Below are 17,066 nucleotides of genomic sequence, written 5' to 3'. Positions count from 1 at the left end.
TCAATTTTGTGTTTTGCTGGTTTCCTTCTGTTTTGTGTGCTAATTAAAATCTATTCCACTCCATGGGTTTATTCACTGTCTGTCTTCTTACATTTTGGAACCTAAAGCCTGCTTTCAAGTTTAAATGAAAACACAAAATTCTACATGGGGAAACTGAGTCTGATTTTTACAGTGATCCTCTGTGCTGACTTTCATTGCAGAATGACAATAAAATAGATTTTTGCTAAAAATAAACAAAACCTTTGCCTAGTGACCGTAAAGGTTATCAGAGCAAATCCCACTGCCCATGAACCAGAGAAACCTAAGACTAAAAAACAAACTGGGAAAGCCCAATGTGTCCTTGGCCAAATTTCCTCCTGTTGGTACTCCACCTTCAGGTCTGTGGTTTTGTCATCTCCGTGGTGGGATAAGGCATGTGGCTGGCAGAGCAGATGGGGAGTCCATCTTTAAAAGGGCAATTCTCTGTGATGTGGCAAGGTAAAGATCAAAACATTGGTCTGCAACAGCTTAGGAAAGTCAGGAAATGACAAAATGTGCCGTATTAACTCACATTGTATAAGAACATGTGTAAAATAACATGTTGTTAATTTAAATAAAGTGGTGTTGTCCCTTTAAACATTCAAATAGTCAATAAAATTGTTCTATAAACATGTGGGAACCTGTTCCACCAAATACAGAGTGGCTTTGTTAAAAAGAGAAGGAAATTATAGAAAACGAAAAAAAAATGCTGTTTGTTACATTATGAGGTGCCAATTTTTGTGGCTGTATTGTGACTGATACTGGGTTTATGTGGGAATATACCGATCAAGACGTTTTGAGATTGAGATTAGAGACCTTACCAGTCACTCTTAGATTCCTGTGTCCTTTCAATGAAATATTTTACTTGGTACATTCCCTTCCCATTCCACTGCAGTGTCTCAGTAGTTTGTGAAGTCTAAATAAAACCATAAAGCCCAACCTATTGCTCATTCCTCATTCTCCCTTCTCATTTCACTTGCTCACAAGTCTGCACTGTCACATAATGCTAAGTTTCCATCATGAAATATCTCCTGAAAATCTATCTACTACCATAATCAAAAAAGACTCACTCTTATCTGGACAATGACATCTCGCCAATAAAATGATGAGCCTGTGGTCAGCTTCTGGATCTCCCAAAGCATTTGGGTTTGGTCTTTCTAAAAATCTCAGAAGGCAGATCCAATGCTTCATTAGTGCTTGTTTTCATACCAAGGAGCCCAGTGCACTCCATCTGTAAAGGCCAGTTGGTGTCTGCTTGTAGAAGAGATATAGCTGAGGGGAAGCACACCAACTTGTTGAAAGTCTTTTCTTCATCAGGGAGAAGATCCCCATTCACAGGCATTACTATATTCCAGTGAATATCATTTTTTTCCTTCAAATTTCCAGCCTTTTCTATCACTGTATTCAGGAGAATAATTATTTAGGAAAAATCTTTCATTTGCAATAGGAAGAATAAAAGACAATGGAAGGTTTAAGGGAAACATGGGCATGGACTGGTCTGGACTGTTCCCTTTCACACCTCTTAGGATTTAGCCCCTGCTTCACTGTCAATAATTTAAATGACGAAACAACTAAATATATATGTCATTATTGTAACACTGGGTGGGTTTTATTCATTGTAGTCACTGTCCATTAGGAAATAAGTGTTATATTTTCACCCCAGAGCAATGGATGCTGTATAGAGGAACATGTGGTATATATATATAACCCATCCTCCCTGCTGCTTACATGGCTCTGCCCTTAACACTTTTCCACTCCTCCTTACATGCCATCATAAGGAAGTATATAAAGAGCCATGCAATCATTATGAACACAGTGGTTTTAAAGTCAAAGGAAACCAGGTGTCTAATGTCAGGGAAAGCTGGGAGGTACACTGCAGAATTCTGCCCAGACTCCTGAAGTTCCTTATAAAAGCACAGTCTGCGGGTAAAATTAATATATTTTTAAATTCTGCCACTCAGAATGGTAACACTTGAGAATACCCTGCAGCAGATGATCTGTTGATGATCCTTGCTTTAAACAGTAATGGGAAAATAACTTGGAACCTAACAACAGGGTGCAGCTAAAAGTGAACATATGAAATGAAAGCCAAGGGTTTGAGAGGCCTTCCTACATGATCCTAATTGACACAGCCTTTGAACAGCCTTCTAAAAATTAGCCCATCAGCTCCTGAGCATCAATGCTTTTCCACTTACACCACAATACCATCATTATTTCATTTATACCACCAGTCTTCTCTGGGCTTTCAAGTACATACACAATTGTAGCTGATAGGATTCACTTTACAATACTTTTAGCTTTAAGTTTGGTTTGTTTTCCAACAGAAAAATATGAAGTAAGAGAAAGATATTGATTTCTTAAAATCAATTAATTTGATGGAATTTTGCAAATTCTTAACTGCCAATTTTTATACTCACTTTCTTATAGCGATCAGTAGGATTGAGGGATGGATCTTATTTCGGCAGAATCTCCTAGATTTTATCCCCAGTTTTGATACTCATTTTTTCCATAGTCTTGGGTAGACTATTTAAATTTCCATGCTGCAGCTTCCTTGCCTGCAGGGCAGTACCTGCTTCTCTGCAGCTCTTGTAACCAACGGGTTAACATTTGCAGGGATGAATTCTGAAGATGAAAGACTTGCACAGTAGGCTTGGGCTGCCAACACTCTGGGACCAGGATCCAGGCTCCAGGTGTGTTTGTACAGTGTCTAACACACCACAGCCCCAGTACAGTGGGTAAACAAGTATAAAAATCAGGAGCAGAGTGATTGCAATCACCCATTGGTTTGCAGTGTAAGTAGAACTGCTCTCCTTCATGTTTGCTTTCAGAAACCGCCAAAAAGATGCATCTTTTGCCAGCTTTGCCATCCTCCACATTTTTCTCTCTAACTTGGAGCCTTCTAATATTAGAGGGCTTATCTCTACGCTCACTGACTCCCTTACCCCTCTTCCCTATTGGCCAGCCTCTGATTTGGCAATATAAGGTTGTTTGTTAAGTTTTACATGTCCAGACTAAAGGACTCAGAGGACAAGAATAAATTATGTAGGGTCATCTCGAACAAACTGACAGTGCTTCCTGTGCAGAATATACTTGTATTTATGGTTTGTCACTGAGAGTTTAAGACACTTTTCCTTGCACATGTGGATGCCCTGAGGTTGTTGCTTGTGTGCTGCTTGGATGGAGGTTTGGACCAAGCTTTCTTTTTGGGGTGGGAAAAAAACAGTAAAAAAGGAGAGAAAGAAGAAAATCATGATTATGCCAGTAAAAAACACCAGGGAAAGGACAGAATACTGTAGTTGTTTTGCTGCTGCAATATGCTGTTTGCTTTTCACCTTCTTCAGGCTGTCTCCTTTCCCAGAAACTAGCCCTGCTCCCTCTTCTCCCGCCGGCTGGTTGTGCACACTGCTTGCCAACCGGGCAAATCTATCATCCAAAGAGTGTTTCGGAGCGGTTCCTCCTCTTGGCTGCTTGAGAAGGTGTGTTGTTTGCTTTGCCTAAGTGCTCCCAGGGCCTAATGCTCCGTTGTTATGTACAGACCATTTCTACTGTCATGAATCATGTTTTACCACCCCTGTGCTTTTACTTCTGCACCAGGTGCTTTTTTTCCTTTTGAGCAAACACATTGGAGTTTCCGTGTTTACTGCTGACACAGTGCATGTCGGGTACACGGCATAGGCTGAGTTATTCCTGCCGTCCCACCACCGACAGGATCAGTAAATCTATAGCTCACCCCACGAGCTGCAGACCCTTTGTTTTGCCTACAACCAAAGGTAAATTGATTCAGTGCAGCCTGAAATAATTTTGCCAGACAACATAAAGAAAACAAAATGTTTCAGTGAAAAAGACTCATGCAGTCAAGCAAAATATGCCCTTTTCTTATCTTATCTGTTGTGAGTAACCCAAGCTATTTGCACAACGCCTTGTGCTAGGAAGAAGTTGTTTGTACATGTTTCACTCCTTTTTTTTCCAAGATTCGAATTTTAAATGAAATCTTTCTCTTGAAATTCTTATTACCTGTGAAAATATTAGGTTCCTCTTTCCTGTGCTTCCCTGAAGGTTGGACGCAGTCCTCCCTCCAAAGATCCCTTTGTTGCAGATAGTTTTCTATTAATCTTCAAACCACTTTGGAGAGCTCTCCGCGTCTGGCAGCACTAACATCCCCTTTCCCTCCGTCCCACCCACTTAGCCTCAGCCTAAGAGCCCTTAACAAATGACTCCCAAGGAATTTAAATGGCTAACGCTCGCTGGCCAATAAAGAGATGCATAAACTCTATAACCAGGTTGCACAGCTCTTGCCATTAGGAAGAAAGGTTGCTCGGGCAAGGGTGCGAGTCCCCTTAACTTGTTGCACTTCGATCACAGGAACGGAGAGGTAAGGGAAATCTTGTTTGCTCTGCAGGGCTTTTTATCTGGGTTTCATTTATCAGGGAGCTGAGACCAAAAGTATGTCATCATCAAGGTATGAGTTCAGGGGTTTGCCTTCTTTTAGAGGGTCCTAAGGGGTTGTTTGAGAATTGGGCAACTGCTTGTAAGAATGAACTGTGAGATCGATATGTGAATATCTGAAAGAATTTACATAGCAAATACCAAAACGAATGTCAGAACAATGAACACTAAACCACTGATTATTTAGACAGAAGAAAACAAAATCATGTTTCAGAGCTATCTTTTCTGCTATCTTAAATTAATGAAGCAAAAGATAGCCAATTTCAGGTGCTTGACATTGTGTTTTCAGTCAGTCAGTCCGACTCTGCCATTGTCTGCGCCGCCTGGTATTTTGTTCTGCCTTTTCAAGAGACTGACATAAAAAATCAAATTTTAAAAGTGGATTATCATTTTTGGTGCTGAATTTGGGGCTTATAGATTGAAGGTGGCTAGGAAGGTTTAAGTAAACTATATATATGCAAGTATTATCAGTATAAATGAATCTATATAGCTCAATCGGCATACTGAAAAATTTGACAGCACTCAAAGAAAGTCAGCTTTGGTATTTTTCTACTCATTCCACTTAAGCAACATGTGAAATGTGTAAGACTTGTATGTGACATTAGACACATGACATTAATCTATTCACCCTTCTTTATTTAATCATTAATTTATTGTTTTATTGGGGTCAGTACTGATAACAATAGCGAAGTTTGAACTTAAACCAGAAAAAAAAAATTGTAGTTGTTGAAAGTTAAGGTTCAATTAAAACCAGTGACAAAAATGTCAGTTTACATGTAGACCAGGTGCAGCTGCTGTATGTAATGGTGTCCTGTCCTGAGCCAGGTGGGATGGAAACCATGATTCAAAATGTATCTGCACAGCACTCCCTCTCCCTTTGCCCAAGCTTGCCATGATGACACAGGGTGACAGCCTGTGCCCAGAACATCCGAGGGACGTCATGGCAGATGTTACTGCTGTCCCCTGCAGTGCTCCTTGGCCTGGCAGGCTGGGTGGCAGAAAGGACATCTTCTTCAATGTTATTATCACAGCTGATCTCTGCAGACCTTCACACCCAGAGCAATCTGAAGTCAGTGTTAGCTGGTGGTGTTGCACCAAAGACCTTGCCAGTGTGCATAAGAGTTGAGAGAGGTTTTTAATTAAATTGACATGGTTAATCCAACAGAACTTCAAAACGTGTCCTTTATGTTTGTCAAGACAAGGCCACATGACTGTCTGTCAAGAACTTGTTGTAATATTGTTGGTTTGATTATTTTTCCATGGGTTTCTCATACAGCTTTGCACTATATAACCAAGATTAGATAATCTCTTGCATAAAAATAAAGCTAACAAGGGAGTCATCATTTTGCTACTCTTTTTAATAATTTCCATTCAATTCTGCATTTCAGCTCAGTCTTTGCTGAAGAAATTATATTTAATCAAATGATCCTTGTCTTCTTTCTTCAGCTTCTAATTAGAAAAGAAATAATCTCACTTAAGGTCAACAAAGGTGAATTTCAAATTATATCTGTCTGAAATCCCACTCCTTTTCTGGAGTGAACAGAAATTTAATTTCAAAACCATAAGTATTTCCAAGTGAGTTTTAATTTCAGTAGACTTAAATTGTCTTGAATTAACCCAGCACAGGAGAGTTGCCCCCTGAGAGAGTTCTTGCCTTGGTTAAACATTTTTTTAATTTATAATATTAACACTGGGCACAGGTAACGAGTGCTGCAAATCTCTTCCTTGTACTTGTAAACCTCATTTCTCAATTCTCCAATCCAGCGTTCAAAGGTCTGTACAAACTTCTTAGATCAGAGGTCAGGTGCAAATTGCTGCACTTTGCAGCTCCTTTCTGCCGACATGACAGAATTTCACAGGACAGACGATTGACTTCCAGCCCCCACTCCCGGGCAGCGCCAGGCAGTTAAAATGGTGATATGTACAAGTCAGCCATTGGTACCTGAGTTTAATTAATAACTAGCTGGGTTTCAGTGGTGCAAGGTGCATATTATAAAAAAGGGTCAAATGTCAGTGCACAAAGGAAAAAAAAAAAAAAAAAAAAAAAAAAAAAAAAAGGACAAAACCCCAGCCACTGACTAAGCCAAATGCTTTGAATTTAATGTACTTTCAGTAGCGAACGTTCACATCCCAGCTGTGGTTTGCTTTCTGTTGATTTTATTTTCATTTCAGTGACCTGAGGGGGAGGGAACATGTTGAGCCACTTTGAGCTTTCCCTGGAATTTCTGCCTCCTGCTGAAAGCAGGGTTGCAGGTTGGGCCCCCTGTTGTTGCAGTGTTCACGTGGTATCCAAAGCTTAGAATGTTGCAATAAAAGTAGTGCATGGGATAAGGGTAAACTGAAAATACTGAAGCTATTTTTATTGTAATAAATTTGACTAAGCGAGTAGACTGTATATGAACAGGCAGGATGTGTTATGTTTCACTCTGGGATCTCCAGGAAAGTTAGAGGAAAAAGTTTGATCAGAAAAACTGAAAAGACGACTGTAAGTTTTCAACTTTTTAAGATACTGTTGGTTCCACTGCAGAGTGGAACATGTTACTATAATATTTATGTAGACAGACAGGTAGATAAAGTGTCCTGTGTCACAAAAACAAAGAAGTGCATGCACACATATCCCTGCACCATAGAGTTCAGCAAAGCCTTTGACAGATATTTTCAGTGATTGAATTAAATCACTATGTTCATAAGATTTTTCTTCAGGACAAGAAGTGAAATAAGTGAATGTATTATCTTTCCTGTGTAATGATTAACAGAAGAGTCTAGCTGTGGTTTTGTTTTTTTCAGTTGCAGAACATTACTCCTCCTGTCCTTCTCATGTGAGCTTCTAGTCCATCCTGAATGAAACTCTTATCCCTTTCCAAGCAGAATGCCTTCTAAAGCAGACAGTTAATGAGGAGGAGAGGAGGACACACTTACCTGTATCAGCATCTGCAGAGAACAGTGTTTAATCACATTTTTGGTAAAGAAACACTGCAAAAAGTTTCCCATCAAGTACAACTCATGCAGTATAGGAAAGACTACACTGAAATGTATATATAATTTTTTTTATATATATAATTTTCCTGTCTGATCATAGTAATTATTGACTCTTTTTACTAGATTGAAATATGGGAATTCGGGGAGAAGGGAATGGTTGTGCTGTTTCCTGATTAGACAGACGAAAACAGTGAATATACAAACCGTGTCTCATCTTCTCAGCTTTCCTCAACATGTGGCTTCAGTATATTGGAGGGTAATATCTTCAGTCTCAGCCAGTAACAAGTCCTATCAAAAGAGGTGAGACTTAGGAATTAGTATCAACTGGAGTGGGTAAAAGATGGAGCTGGGGCAAACAGGATAACACAGGGGTTACACAATTTGCTGGACAAAGTTCTGAATGACTTGCAGGAAAGTGCATTATAAAATAAGGGAGGAGACTGGGTTTTGCTTACCCAAACTTCCTTCAGAAGTGGTTTGAGGTGGCTGGTTTGGCACTGCAGTAGCATAAAAACACTCAAGAAGCACACATTGCATTGGCAGAATTCACATTGCAGAAGCAGGGTCATGTTAGTAGGATTCTCCAGGTGTTGGTGATGCTGTGATACATCAGTAACTTTTTCATCAGCATGGGTTCATTCTTACCATGGTAAAACCATATTTCTGAACACATTTTGACTTGTGATCATCAAAAAGCCATGGCAGGAGACAAAGCTTCACTCAGGAAAGTTCTCTTACTTCATTGTTTGAAATATCATTACTCACATCTCATTGAATGTAATTTTTGCAGTTTTTAAGCAGGAGGTCAGGTCATTGAGAGACCTTCCTCCTGGGACTGTTCACTGCTAGACATGGATAGTGCTTACAGATAATGCAAGTGGATCACACACAAGATTAAATACACCATAGAAAGATGATGCAGAGAGGATTGGTAACAGAATAGGCAGAACATTTGCACAACACAAGCTGACTTTATTTTGTATGGGAATCATAATTTTAGCTCCATTTTTTAAATTATAAATAAAATTGCTGTGAGGTAAAATTAACAGGCCAAGGGAACTGGTATAGTATGTTTAAGGGAATTAGATCTGTAACTGTTACTTTTCTAATGATAATGGTAAAAATAAGAAGTTTAACCTTCAAATCCTAGATTGAATCTGTAGCCAATTGTTGACTGTACAAATTCCTTGTTGAATTATCTGATTAGCATTCAAGTTTTAACCTGGGAAATTCCAGGATGCTAATCTTCAGAACAATTTTAGGTGTTTTCCTCCTAAAAAGGAGCAAGAAACAAGAGAATAGATTTCTGGTAATTTTGTTAAATTTTTTAAGCCAAATACATCACTTTTAATTGGTGCCTGGAGAACATAACCTGTCCCTGCCAGACCTTTAAAGTAGAACTTTCTGTTGTGCTCCTCCCTATTTTAGATATATCCCTCACCCTGATGTCAGTCAACTGTGCTAGATGAGAATACTGTTAGAAATATCACACTTTATTTTCTGTCTCTTTCTTTGAACCTAATACAATCAAAAGTCAAAATCAACAGATTTTGCTGAGTTTTAAATGGAACCAACCATTTTTAACACATTTAGCCACTTAGGATAAATTTAAGCAACTGAAAACCATGCACAGACCCTCTCTGCAGTAAATCCACCCTGAAAACAGCTTTTCAGGCACTGAACCTTATCTCCTCCCATACAGAGCAAACATAACTAACTGACCAGAATAAAATTGAAAGTTTAGACATGAAATACAAACTCTTGCAATGAAATCAATGGTCAGAACTCTGATAAAACGGCTCTAGATTAGAATGCCAATTGTCACCATAGCAGAAATGGGAATTTCATACAATCATAGAATCTATAGGTTGGAAAAGACCTCTAAGATCGTTGAGTCCAACCATTAGCTGAACACAGCCAACTCCACCACTAAACCATGTCCCTAAGTGCCACATCTTCATGTCTTTTAAATACTTCTGGAGATGGTTACTCAACTGCATCCCTGAGCAGCAGTTCCAGTGCTTGACAGCTCTTTTGGTGAAGAAATCTTTCCTTCCCTGGTGCAACTTGAGGCTGTTTCCTTTTCTCCTAGTTTCAGTAGGTAGCCTCAGGATGAAGTAGGCTGGTTTTATCCTACCTCTCAGGCACTGTTGCTCTCTGTATTTGAATATACTACTTTTAGTGGGCAGAGAGCCTCTGCTTGTACATGTTCTTGTGTGAACATACGTGGGAAATACACAGTGCTGCAAATGCTGCTCCATGCACATGTCATTGTGTTCTGTGCAGCACCTTCCCAAAAAGCTCCTGACCCTGGCTGAGGAGGGACAAGGTCAATGACCCAACGGAGGCATGCAGATGATGATGGGAATAAGCAGCCCTTTTGCAGTGGTGGCAGCAGGATAAATTGCACAGCAGACAGACACATCATTGTCAATGATCCCTGAGGATGTTTTCTTCCAGGCTGCTCATCACAAGCTGCTCATCAAGTCTCTCACCAGCCATTGTTCCTGCCCCTTTAGTCTGCTGACACAGTTCACCACTTTTTCCACAGAGCTTTGCCAAAGTGGTCCAGATTAAGAAAATTCACCTTTTCAAAATGTTTCACCTAGCCTAGGGGCAACTTCTTCACTCAGTTCAGCTGCAGGTAAAGAAGTGTGTCTGACACATTGCAGATGTTGTCATGGCCTGTTGGCCTCAGTATTGCTTTTTTTAAAAGGGTAAAGGCATTCTTCATCCCATGTAACTCTCTCTTTCCTGCCTGAAAGACCTTCAGAAAAAGGCCTTGACCAAAAAGCTGTGCTGAAATGCTGCACTCTCTTGCACTGACCCACCATAAGTTTCAGCTTTGGACACCTGCATTTCATTAATGGCAGAATGTAGGAAACCAAGTGAGATCCAATTCTTTTGATCCCCACAGTGGCCCTGGATCCTGCAGCTGGGCATGGCATGGCTCAGCTTCGGCAACAGTCTCAATGACACCTGCTTTGTTCAGCTCATTTGTGAAAATAATGAGGAGGAAAAGAGTGACAGTGATGTATAATGATACTCTAATTGTCTTTAAACTTGCACATGAGACTTGAAGCAATGCACGAGTCACTTACTTATTTAGAATTGACGAGGCCATTGAATTTTTCTGTTCAGGGAATAGATCTCTAAACTGAGATCTAAGGCTCCTGTGTTTTCAGCATTTCTGGGGTGTCTGATGTTTGCGATAAAATAACACAGTTGTTCTTAGTAAACTGTTGTTTTTGTATGCATTTTATGAATATAAAGTTGTCATGAAAACAAAGAACTTTAATGACAGCCATGCTTTTAGAGATGCTGCCTATCATCATCATCATCAGGATCAACACTTTCCCTTATTATTTCAAGTAAAATACTAGGAAGATCACATTTAAACCAGCAGCTGTTATTTCCCTCTGCTAACAGGGTGTATTTGAAATTTCAGCAGCTGTCTTTCCCTCTGTGGTTAAAAATGCAAAGCTGTGGCAGTTTCTTGAAGGAAGAAGTAGCTGTGCAGTGTGCATGAGGACACACCCTGTCAGTTCAGCAGGAGTTGGCACAGTACAGGGTCTCCAGGTGGGACACAGGTGTCCCCATCCCTCCCCTGGACAGTTACCACAGACACAGCACATCTCCCTGGTCTCTCCAGCTGCCTGTGGTGGTGCTGGCACTTGTCCCCAGGCTTTGTGACTGCTGGCAGTTGTGTCACCCACAGAAGGACACATGATGCCACTAAATCTATGTAACACAAAACTGGAGGGATTAATTAAGTCCAAACATAAACAACCTCATTTTATAGGAGCACACGAGTGGACACACAGTTACTTCCACAAGGACACTGGCTGTGCCCCTGTGCTTGTAAAAGCCTGTTTGACCACACTAGGATCAACAGAGGAGAACGTGTCTGCCCAACTTCACAGGGCACTGCCCAGTGCTGGACTAACCCAGGGATAAGCTGGTGTGTGGACTTTGGGCATTGCTTTCTTGCTGGGGCCCCAAGCTGCCTTTGCCCTGGGACAAGGGACATCACCGTTTGGCCCTGTATTGCTGTTGATCAGGGTGTGGTATTTCTGCTTAATAAAATACCTGTCTCAGTTAATCAACCTGCTCACAGTATGCTTTAGGTCAGTCACTGCCAACACAGTAAGTTTGCTGTTTAATATTCTGGGATGTGGGGAAAAAAAGTACCTTTAAAAAGAAGGAAATTCATGTTTAGGGCAAGAACAATTTAGGCCCTTTCTACTGGCAGCAGAAGAGTTTCATAAGCAAAGTGAAATTTGAATGGTTTCAGTGAAACGTATATATCTGGGAGTTCACCTGTACAAGGAAGAGTCCTTGGAACAGAGATGCTGAGCTGAGGGGCTCATAAGCCTCACTCCTGGTAGGCTAGCAGATGTTAGCATCCATCTAATGTGGTGTTGAACAATCAAGCAAGATTTACCCTTTTTTAAAAAGAAGTCAAGGACTTGTTTCAGTCCTGATAATGAGTAATTTAAAACTTAGCTGTCTGCAAACCACAACTTTTCTTGTTAAAAATATTTTTGTCTGTCTCTCTATTTTGAATCTATGTTATCAAGTTCAGCCATGCCTTCCTCCTCAGAGTCTAGAAACCAAGCACTTATATTTCACAAGACACTGCATTTTAATGGAGATTAAATTTATGTCTTTTCTTGCATTAATCTCACACATCAGATGTTGGAAATCAGTTTGGCATTATTGAGGCCACCAGACCCATAGTACCAGCCCATGACTTGTGTGGACACACAACACATGATAGCAAGTTTACTGTTGACTTAAAAAATGCACAAGCAGGTTTCAGCACTTTGGAAACTGGTATTTTCAAAAAGTATTTTCTTGAGAGGAATTGCATTTCAATCTGAAAAGGGTTAGATTGTGCTGGTAGCCCATTTTGAAAGGTGGTAATAGCAAGAGAGAAGAGCTCTTGGGCCAGACAGCCTGTGCATTTTCTCATAAAGCTACAGATGATCACTGATGATAAATGTTCTGGTAAATGATACTTGAACTTAGTCAAGGTGTTGACTGTATAACGTGGCAATGAACAAGTTGTTAAGTGTGTGTTTAGTTACAACAATATGGGCTCTATAACTTTTTTTTGGGTAGTACCTACTTAAGAAACCCAGCTCTATGTAGCTGCACAGGAAAAAAATAACAACCACATTTGATCATCAATCTTGATTCAAAATAAATTACATAGGGATAAATGCATTTTAGGTTCACAAGGAATTTTTAATTATGCACTATCACAAATGGTGTGTGGCAGTGTCTGCAGCAAGGATGGCCAGCAGCTGTTAGAAGTAACTTCATGTACAACTTACAGTATAAGAAATCATCCTGCTGGTGCAATGCAAAGTGCTGAAGAACATGTAATCTCCTGCATATCCATTGAATTACCAACTGGTTTCTAGGGGTCAGGGGGGATTCTGTTTCATCTCCCCTCATTGCACAAACCCAGCAGTCAATTGCAGCTTTCCAGATGACAGCCCCAGACACAGAGCCCTGCAGATAACAGATATACAGACTTATTTTACAAGTTGACCTAAATCAGGAGGTTTGAATGGAATTGCTAATTTTTAAACTTAGTCTAACTTGGGGTGATAAGTACTTCACTTGCCAACAGGTGGCCCATGTAAAGGTAATAATTATTTCCCACCAAAGTGTTTGTATAACTAGCTTTGCTTTATTCTAAGAAAGGTGGTCACACTTCTAGAGCCAAGTTGTCAAGTGAAAAATGAAGCTGTTTTGCTCTGCCTTAATTTTCTTAATTATTTCAAGTAATTCCCATAAATAAAATTAAAATATCTGGTTGTTAAAGGGTATTATCTGAATCTGAGAGAAACATGTACCAACAGCAGTTCAAGAAGCTACCTGTGACAGACCTGGCTTCAAAGGAATTGTGTTTCCTAAAGTATCATAATGATGCTAAGGATCAGCATCACTATTATTCCCCTCCACTTTCTTTGTCATCTTCTCCACGTTTTTAGATTAAAATGGCTCAGAAGCATCAGCATGCAACACTCATGGCCCAAAACTCATGCAGGATCAGGTCCAACCACAGACCAAAGCTCAGAGGTCTGGGTTCCCAATCCCAAATGCATTTAGGAGAACCAGGCTCAATGGTGTTTGCCCTAGCTCATGCAGAGGCATCTCTGGGTATAGACCAGCACAATTCTGGGCAGCTCAGGAGCTTTATTGAAAAAAATCTGAGGTGCTGAGGTTACCAGGATTTAAATGGATTTTGTGAGCCATACAAATCAGACTTTGGTGCTGAAAATTTTTGCCGATATTTATGTGGACTTGGGCTTGCTGTGCTAATGAAAGATCTTCCTTAGTGTTAACCAATGCAATGGACAAATTATTCAGATGAAAGGTGTGTATATATACATGTATATATATATATATATATATATTATGGGACAGAGAGAAACCTGTGTCTCACTGAATAAGACAACTATATAGAATAAATAAATCTCTGTGAAGCCTTGCCCTTTTTAAAACAAACAAAAAAAAAAAAAAAAAAAAAACCTATCAAACCCATATATTGGGATCATTTCTTATGGTGGTTTGCAGTGTCCTATAAGGGTCAGTGTATTTTGATAGTTCCATCAACAGACTGGTGATGAATGCAAATCATGACAAATAAATCAGTGAAGGGAAGACTGATGGAGTTGTAAAACACAATGGGGAGGAGCTAATTGTGTAAATCCCAATAGGTGGGATCTACTCAAGAGGCAGTTGGGATAGGGCTGAATGCAAGGTTGTGGCATTTGGGAGTAATAAATATGAGTCATGCCTGCTACATGGGACATAACCAGAGCAAGTGGCACTTCTATGAAGGATTTGAGGTTAGAATTTTAAAACCCCACCCAACTCCATATGACTTGCTAGTCAGAAGATGTGAAGAAACAGGCTTTGGCATGACAGAGACATGGGGAGAAGAAGGAGGGGTGATCTTCTTCCCTGTGTATACCAAATGTGAAAAAGGCTAAAGCTCTAGAGAACCGCTCAAAGACCAAGAAACAAGAATTTTAGGAGAAAAAATTACTAATTGTGAGTTCAGCCTGCAAGTTTTATTCAAAAGATAGAATTGTGTCTTGATTAAATGACTTAAATACCACTAAAAGGCATAGAGAGAGGTCTTGAAGGAGTCTTTAGTCTATCTAGTCCTATCTGGAAGCAAAAGCCAGACAAATTCTCATGAGAAATGCTGCACACTTGCTTGTGTGATGTAGTGGTTAGCAAACAAGTCATACAGGGATGTGGCAGGGTCCACAGCTCCCTGATTCCTTAAAGCCAAGGTCCTTGTGGAAGATACAGTTTACTCAGATAAATGCTATAGCACCTAATGTGCAAATAACACTAAAATGTAATGGTCCATGTCATATACAATCACTTGTATTAAATTGTCTGATGGAGCCTTGCAACTTTAAAAGTCAATGAACTAACTACTCTCAGAGTCCTAAGGTGTCTTATTTAATTTGCTCTGAAAGAAAGTCCACTGTCTTGCAGTTTTGGTTATTAGCATGGTCATTTCCTGTATGTCTGCATTTCCTGCTCTCTGCCTGTGCTCAAATGCAGACTAAGGTTTCTGAGATTTGCCTTCCTCTCCCTGGCTTACAGTGCTGTTCTCTTTGCTTGGTCTAAAGCAAGCTGCCTCTCATAAAGGAGTGATTCTCTTCAGCTTTTGTCAAATCCTGCTGTAATAATGGAAGAGACAAATATATCAGACATTGTGACACAAGCAGCAGGCAAGTCAGAAGCTTGTCAGATCTCTTTGCACAAAAGAACAAGGATTTCCTCCCACCTCTGCTGCTAAAATGTATTTATTATTTCCTACTTGACAGTTACTGTGGAGGTCTAGAGGAGCAAGGGATTGTTATCAAACACAAAGTGTCTGGTGCTTCTCATGCATTTGCCACCTTTCACCATATGGCACCTGGTATTTGTGCTGCTCAGGAGTAAATGGATTAACTGAGGAGTGACTGAGAGGGAGGAGAAGGCTCTGTAGATGGGTACTGCTGGCGTTCTGTCAGTATCTTCTCTCTCCCAGTTCTTCATAATCTCCTTCCTACCATTGCAAAGAGAAGACAATGGTCTCAAAGGTCCTGAGATTTTGAGGTGCTTGTTGGCATCCATTCATGTGCATTTGGTGTCCTGTGACAGCAGCTCTTGATGCCCAGGATGTGTGGGCAGCTGATCCTCGACCATTCCCTCAAAGAGGAGCTTTGCCTGTCCAGGGTGCACTACACGTGCAGAATCACTCTTCAGGCTGGTGTGGCTTGTTCCTCTGTTCTTCTGCAGCCTTAGCCCCAGTTTGAAAAACAACCTTGCAGAACTACAGGAAAATGAAAGAGAGGTGGAATTCTGATGGTAGCTAATAGCTAACGAGTGTCCTCCTCCTTCATTTGCCCAGGTTCCATCAGGCTGTGAATGAGTTTGACACCATGACTGCTGAGGATTCCACTGCAAGGATGAGCAATGATTCTGCTAACGTGGCCACCACAAAAGTGCCCGAGGGTGTGGCCGGTGCCCCCAACGAGGCGGCCCTGCTGGCCCTGATGGCCCGCACCGGGTACAGCATGATCCAGGAGAACGGGCAGCGCAAGTACGGGGGCCCTCCTCCCGGCTGGGACGGGCTGCACCCTCCGCGCGGCTGCGAGGTCTTCGTGGGCAAAATCCCCCGCGACGTCTACGAGGACGAGCTCGTGCCCGTCTTCGAGTCCGTGGGCCGCATCTACGAGATGCGCCTGATGATGGACTTCGACGGGAAGAACCGCGGCTATGCCTTCGTCATGTACACGCAGAAGCACGAGGCGAAGCGCGCCGTCAGGGAGCTGAACAACTACGAGATCCGCCCCGGCAGGCTGCTGGGCGTCTGCTGCAGCGTGGACAACTGCCGCCTCTTCATCGGAGGCATTCCCAAGATGAAGAAGAGAGAGGAGATCCTGGAAGAGATTGCCAAGGTGACAGAAGGTGTGCTGGATGTCATCGTGTATGCCAGCGCCGCAGACAAGATGAAGAACAGAGGCTTTGCCTTTGTGGAGTACGAGAGCCATCGAGCAGCGGCCATGGCCAGGAGAAAACTCATGCCAGGAAGGATCCAGCTGTGGGGACATCAAATCGCTGTTGACTGGGCAGAACCAGAGATAGATGTGGATGAAGATGTCATGGAGACTGTTAAAATCCTATATGTGAGGAATTTAATGATTGAGACCACAGAGGACACCATTAAAAAGGTGTTTGGTCAGTTTAACCCTGGCTGTGTAGAGAGAGTGAAAAAAATACGCGATTACGCCTTTGTGCACTTTACAACCAGGGAAGATGCCATTCATGCCATGAACAACCTCAACGGTGTTGAACTGGAGGGCTCGTGCCTGGAGGTTACCTTGGCCAAGCCGGTAGACAAGGAGCAGTACACTCGCTACCAGAAAGCAGCAAAAGGAGGGGCTGCAGCAACCTCCGAAGTAACTCAGCAGCCTAACTATGTTTACTCTTGTGATCCATACACACTGGCATACTATGGATACCCATACAATGCCCTGATCGGGCCCAACAGAGATTACTTTGTGAAAGGTTAGTAAGCACAATTAGGGGATGTGATG

General features: G+C 41.3%; 1 protein-coding gene across 6 annotated transcripts in view; it reads left to right on the top strand.

The window, feature by feature from the left end:
• The window catches only part of RBM47 (RNA binding motif protein 47), a 74,149-nt gene that overhangs the window by 50,601 nt on the left and 6,482 nt on the right, over positions 1–17,066 (top strand). For 4 of the 6 annotated variants that reach the window (XM_079306905.1, XM_079306904.1, XM_079306906.1 and 1 more), the window contains one exon: positions 15,878–17,037. In XM_079306905.1, coding sequence (XP_079163031.1) covers positions 15,909–17,037 — 1,129 coding nt within the window. In that variant the 5' untranslated portion in view covers positions 15,878–15,908. Of the gene's footprint in view, positions 1–4,240; positions 4,391–15,877; positions 17,038–17,066 lie in introns of those variants that run through there. The other 2 variants (XM_079306903.1, XM_079306902.1) reach the window with 1 other exon arrangement.

This window comes from Erithacus rubecula (genome assembly GCF_903797595.1).
Source record: "Erithacus rubecula genome assembly, chromosome: 5".
Taxonomy (NCBI): Eukaryota; Metazoa; Chordata; class Aves; order Passeriformes; family Muscicapidae; genus Erithacus; species Erithacus rubecula.
The sequence above is the reverse complement of the archived record's forward strand: the minus strand, read 5'-3'. Positions and strand labels throughout refer to the sequence as shown.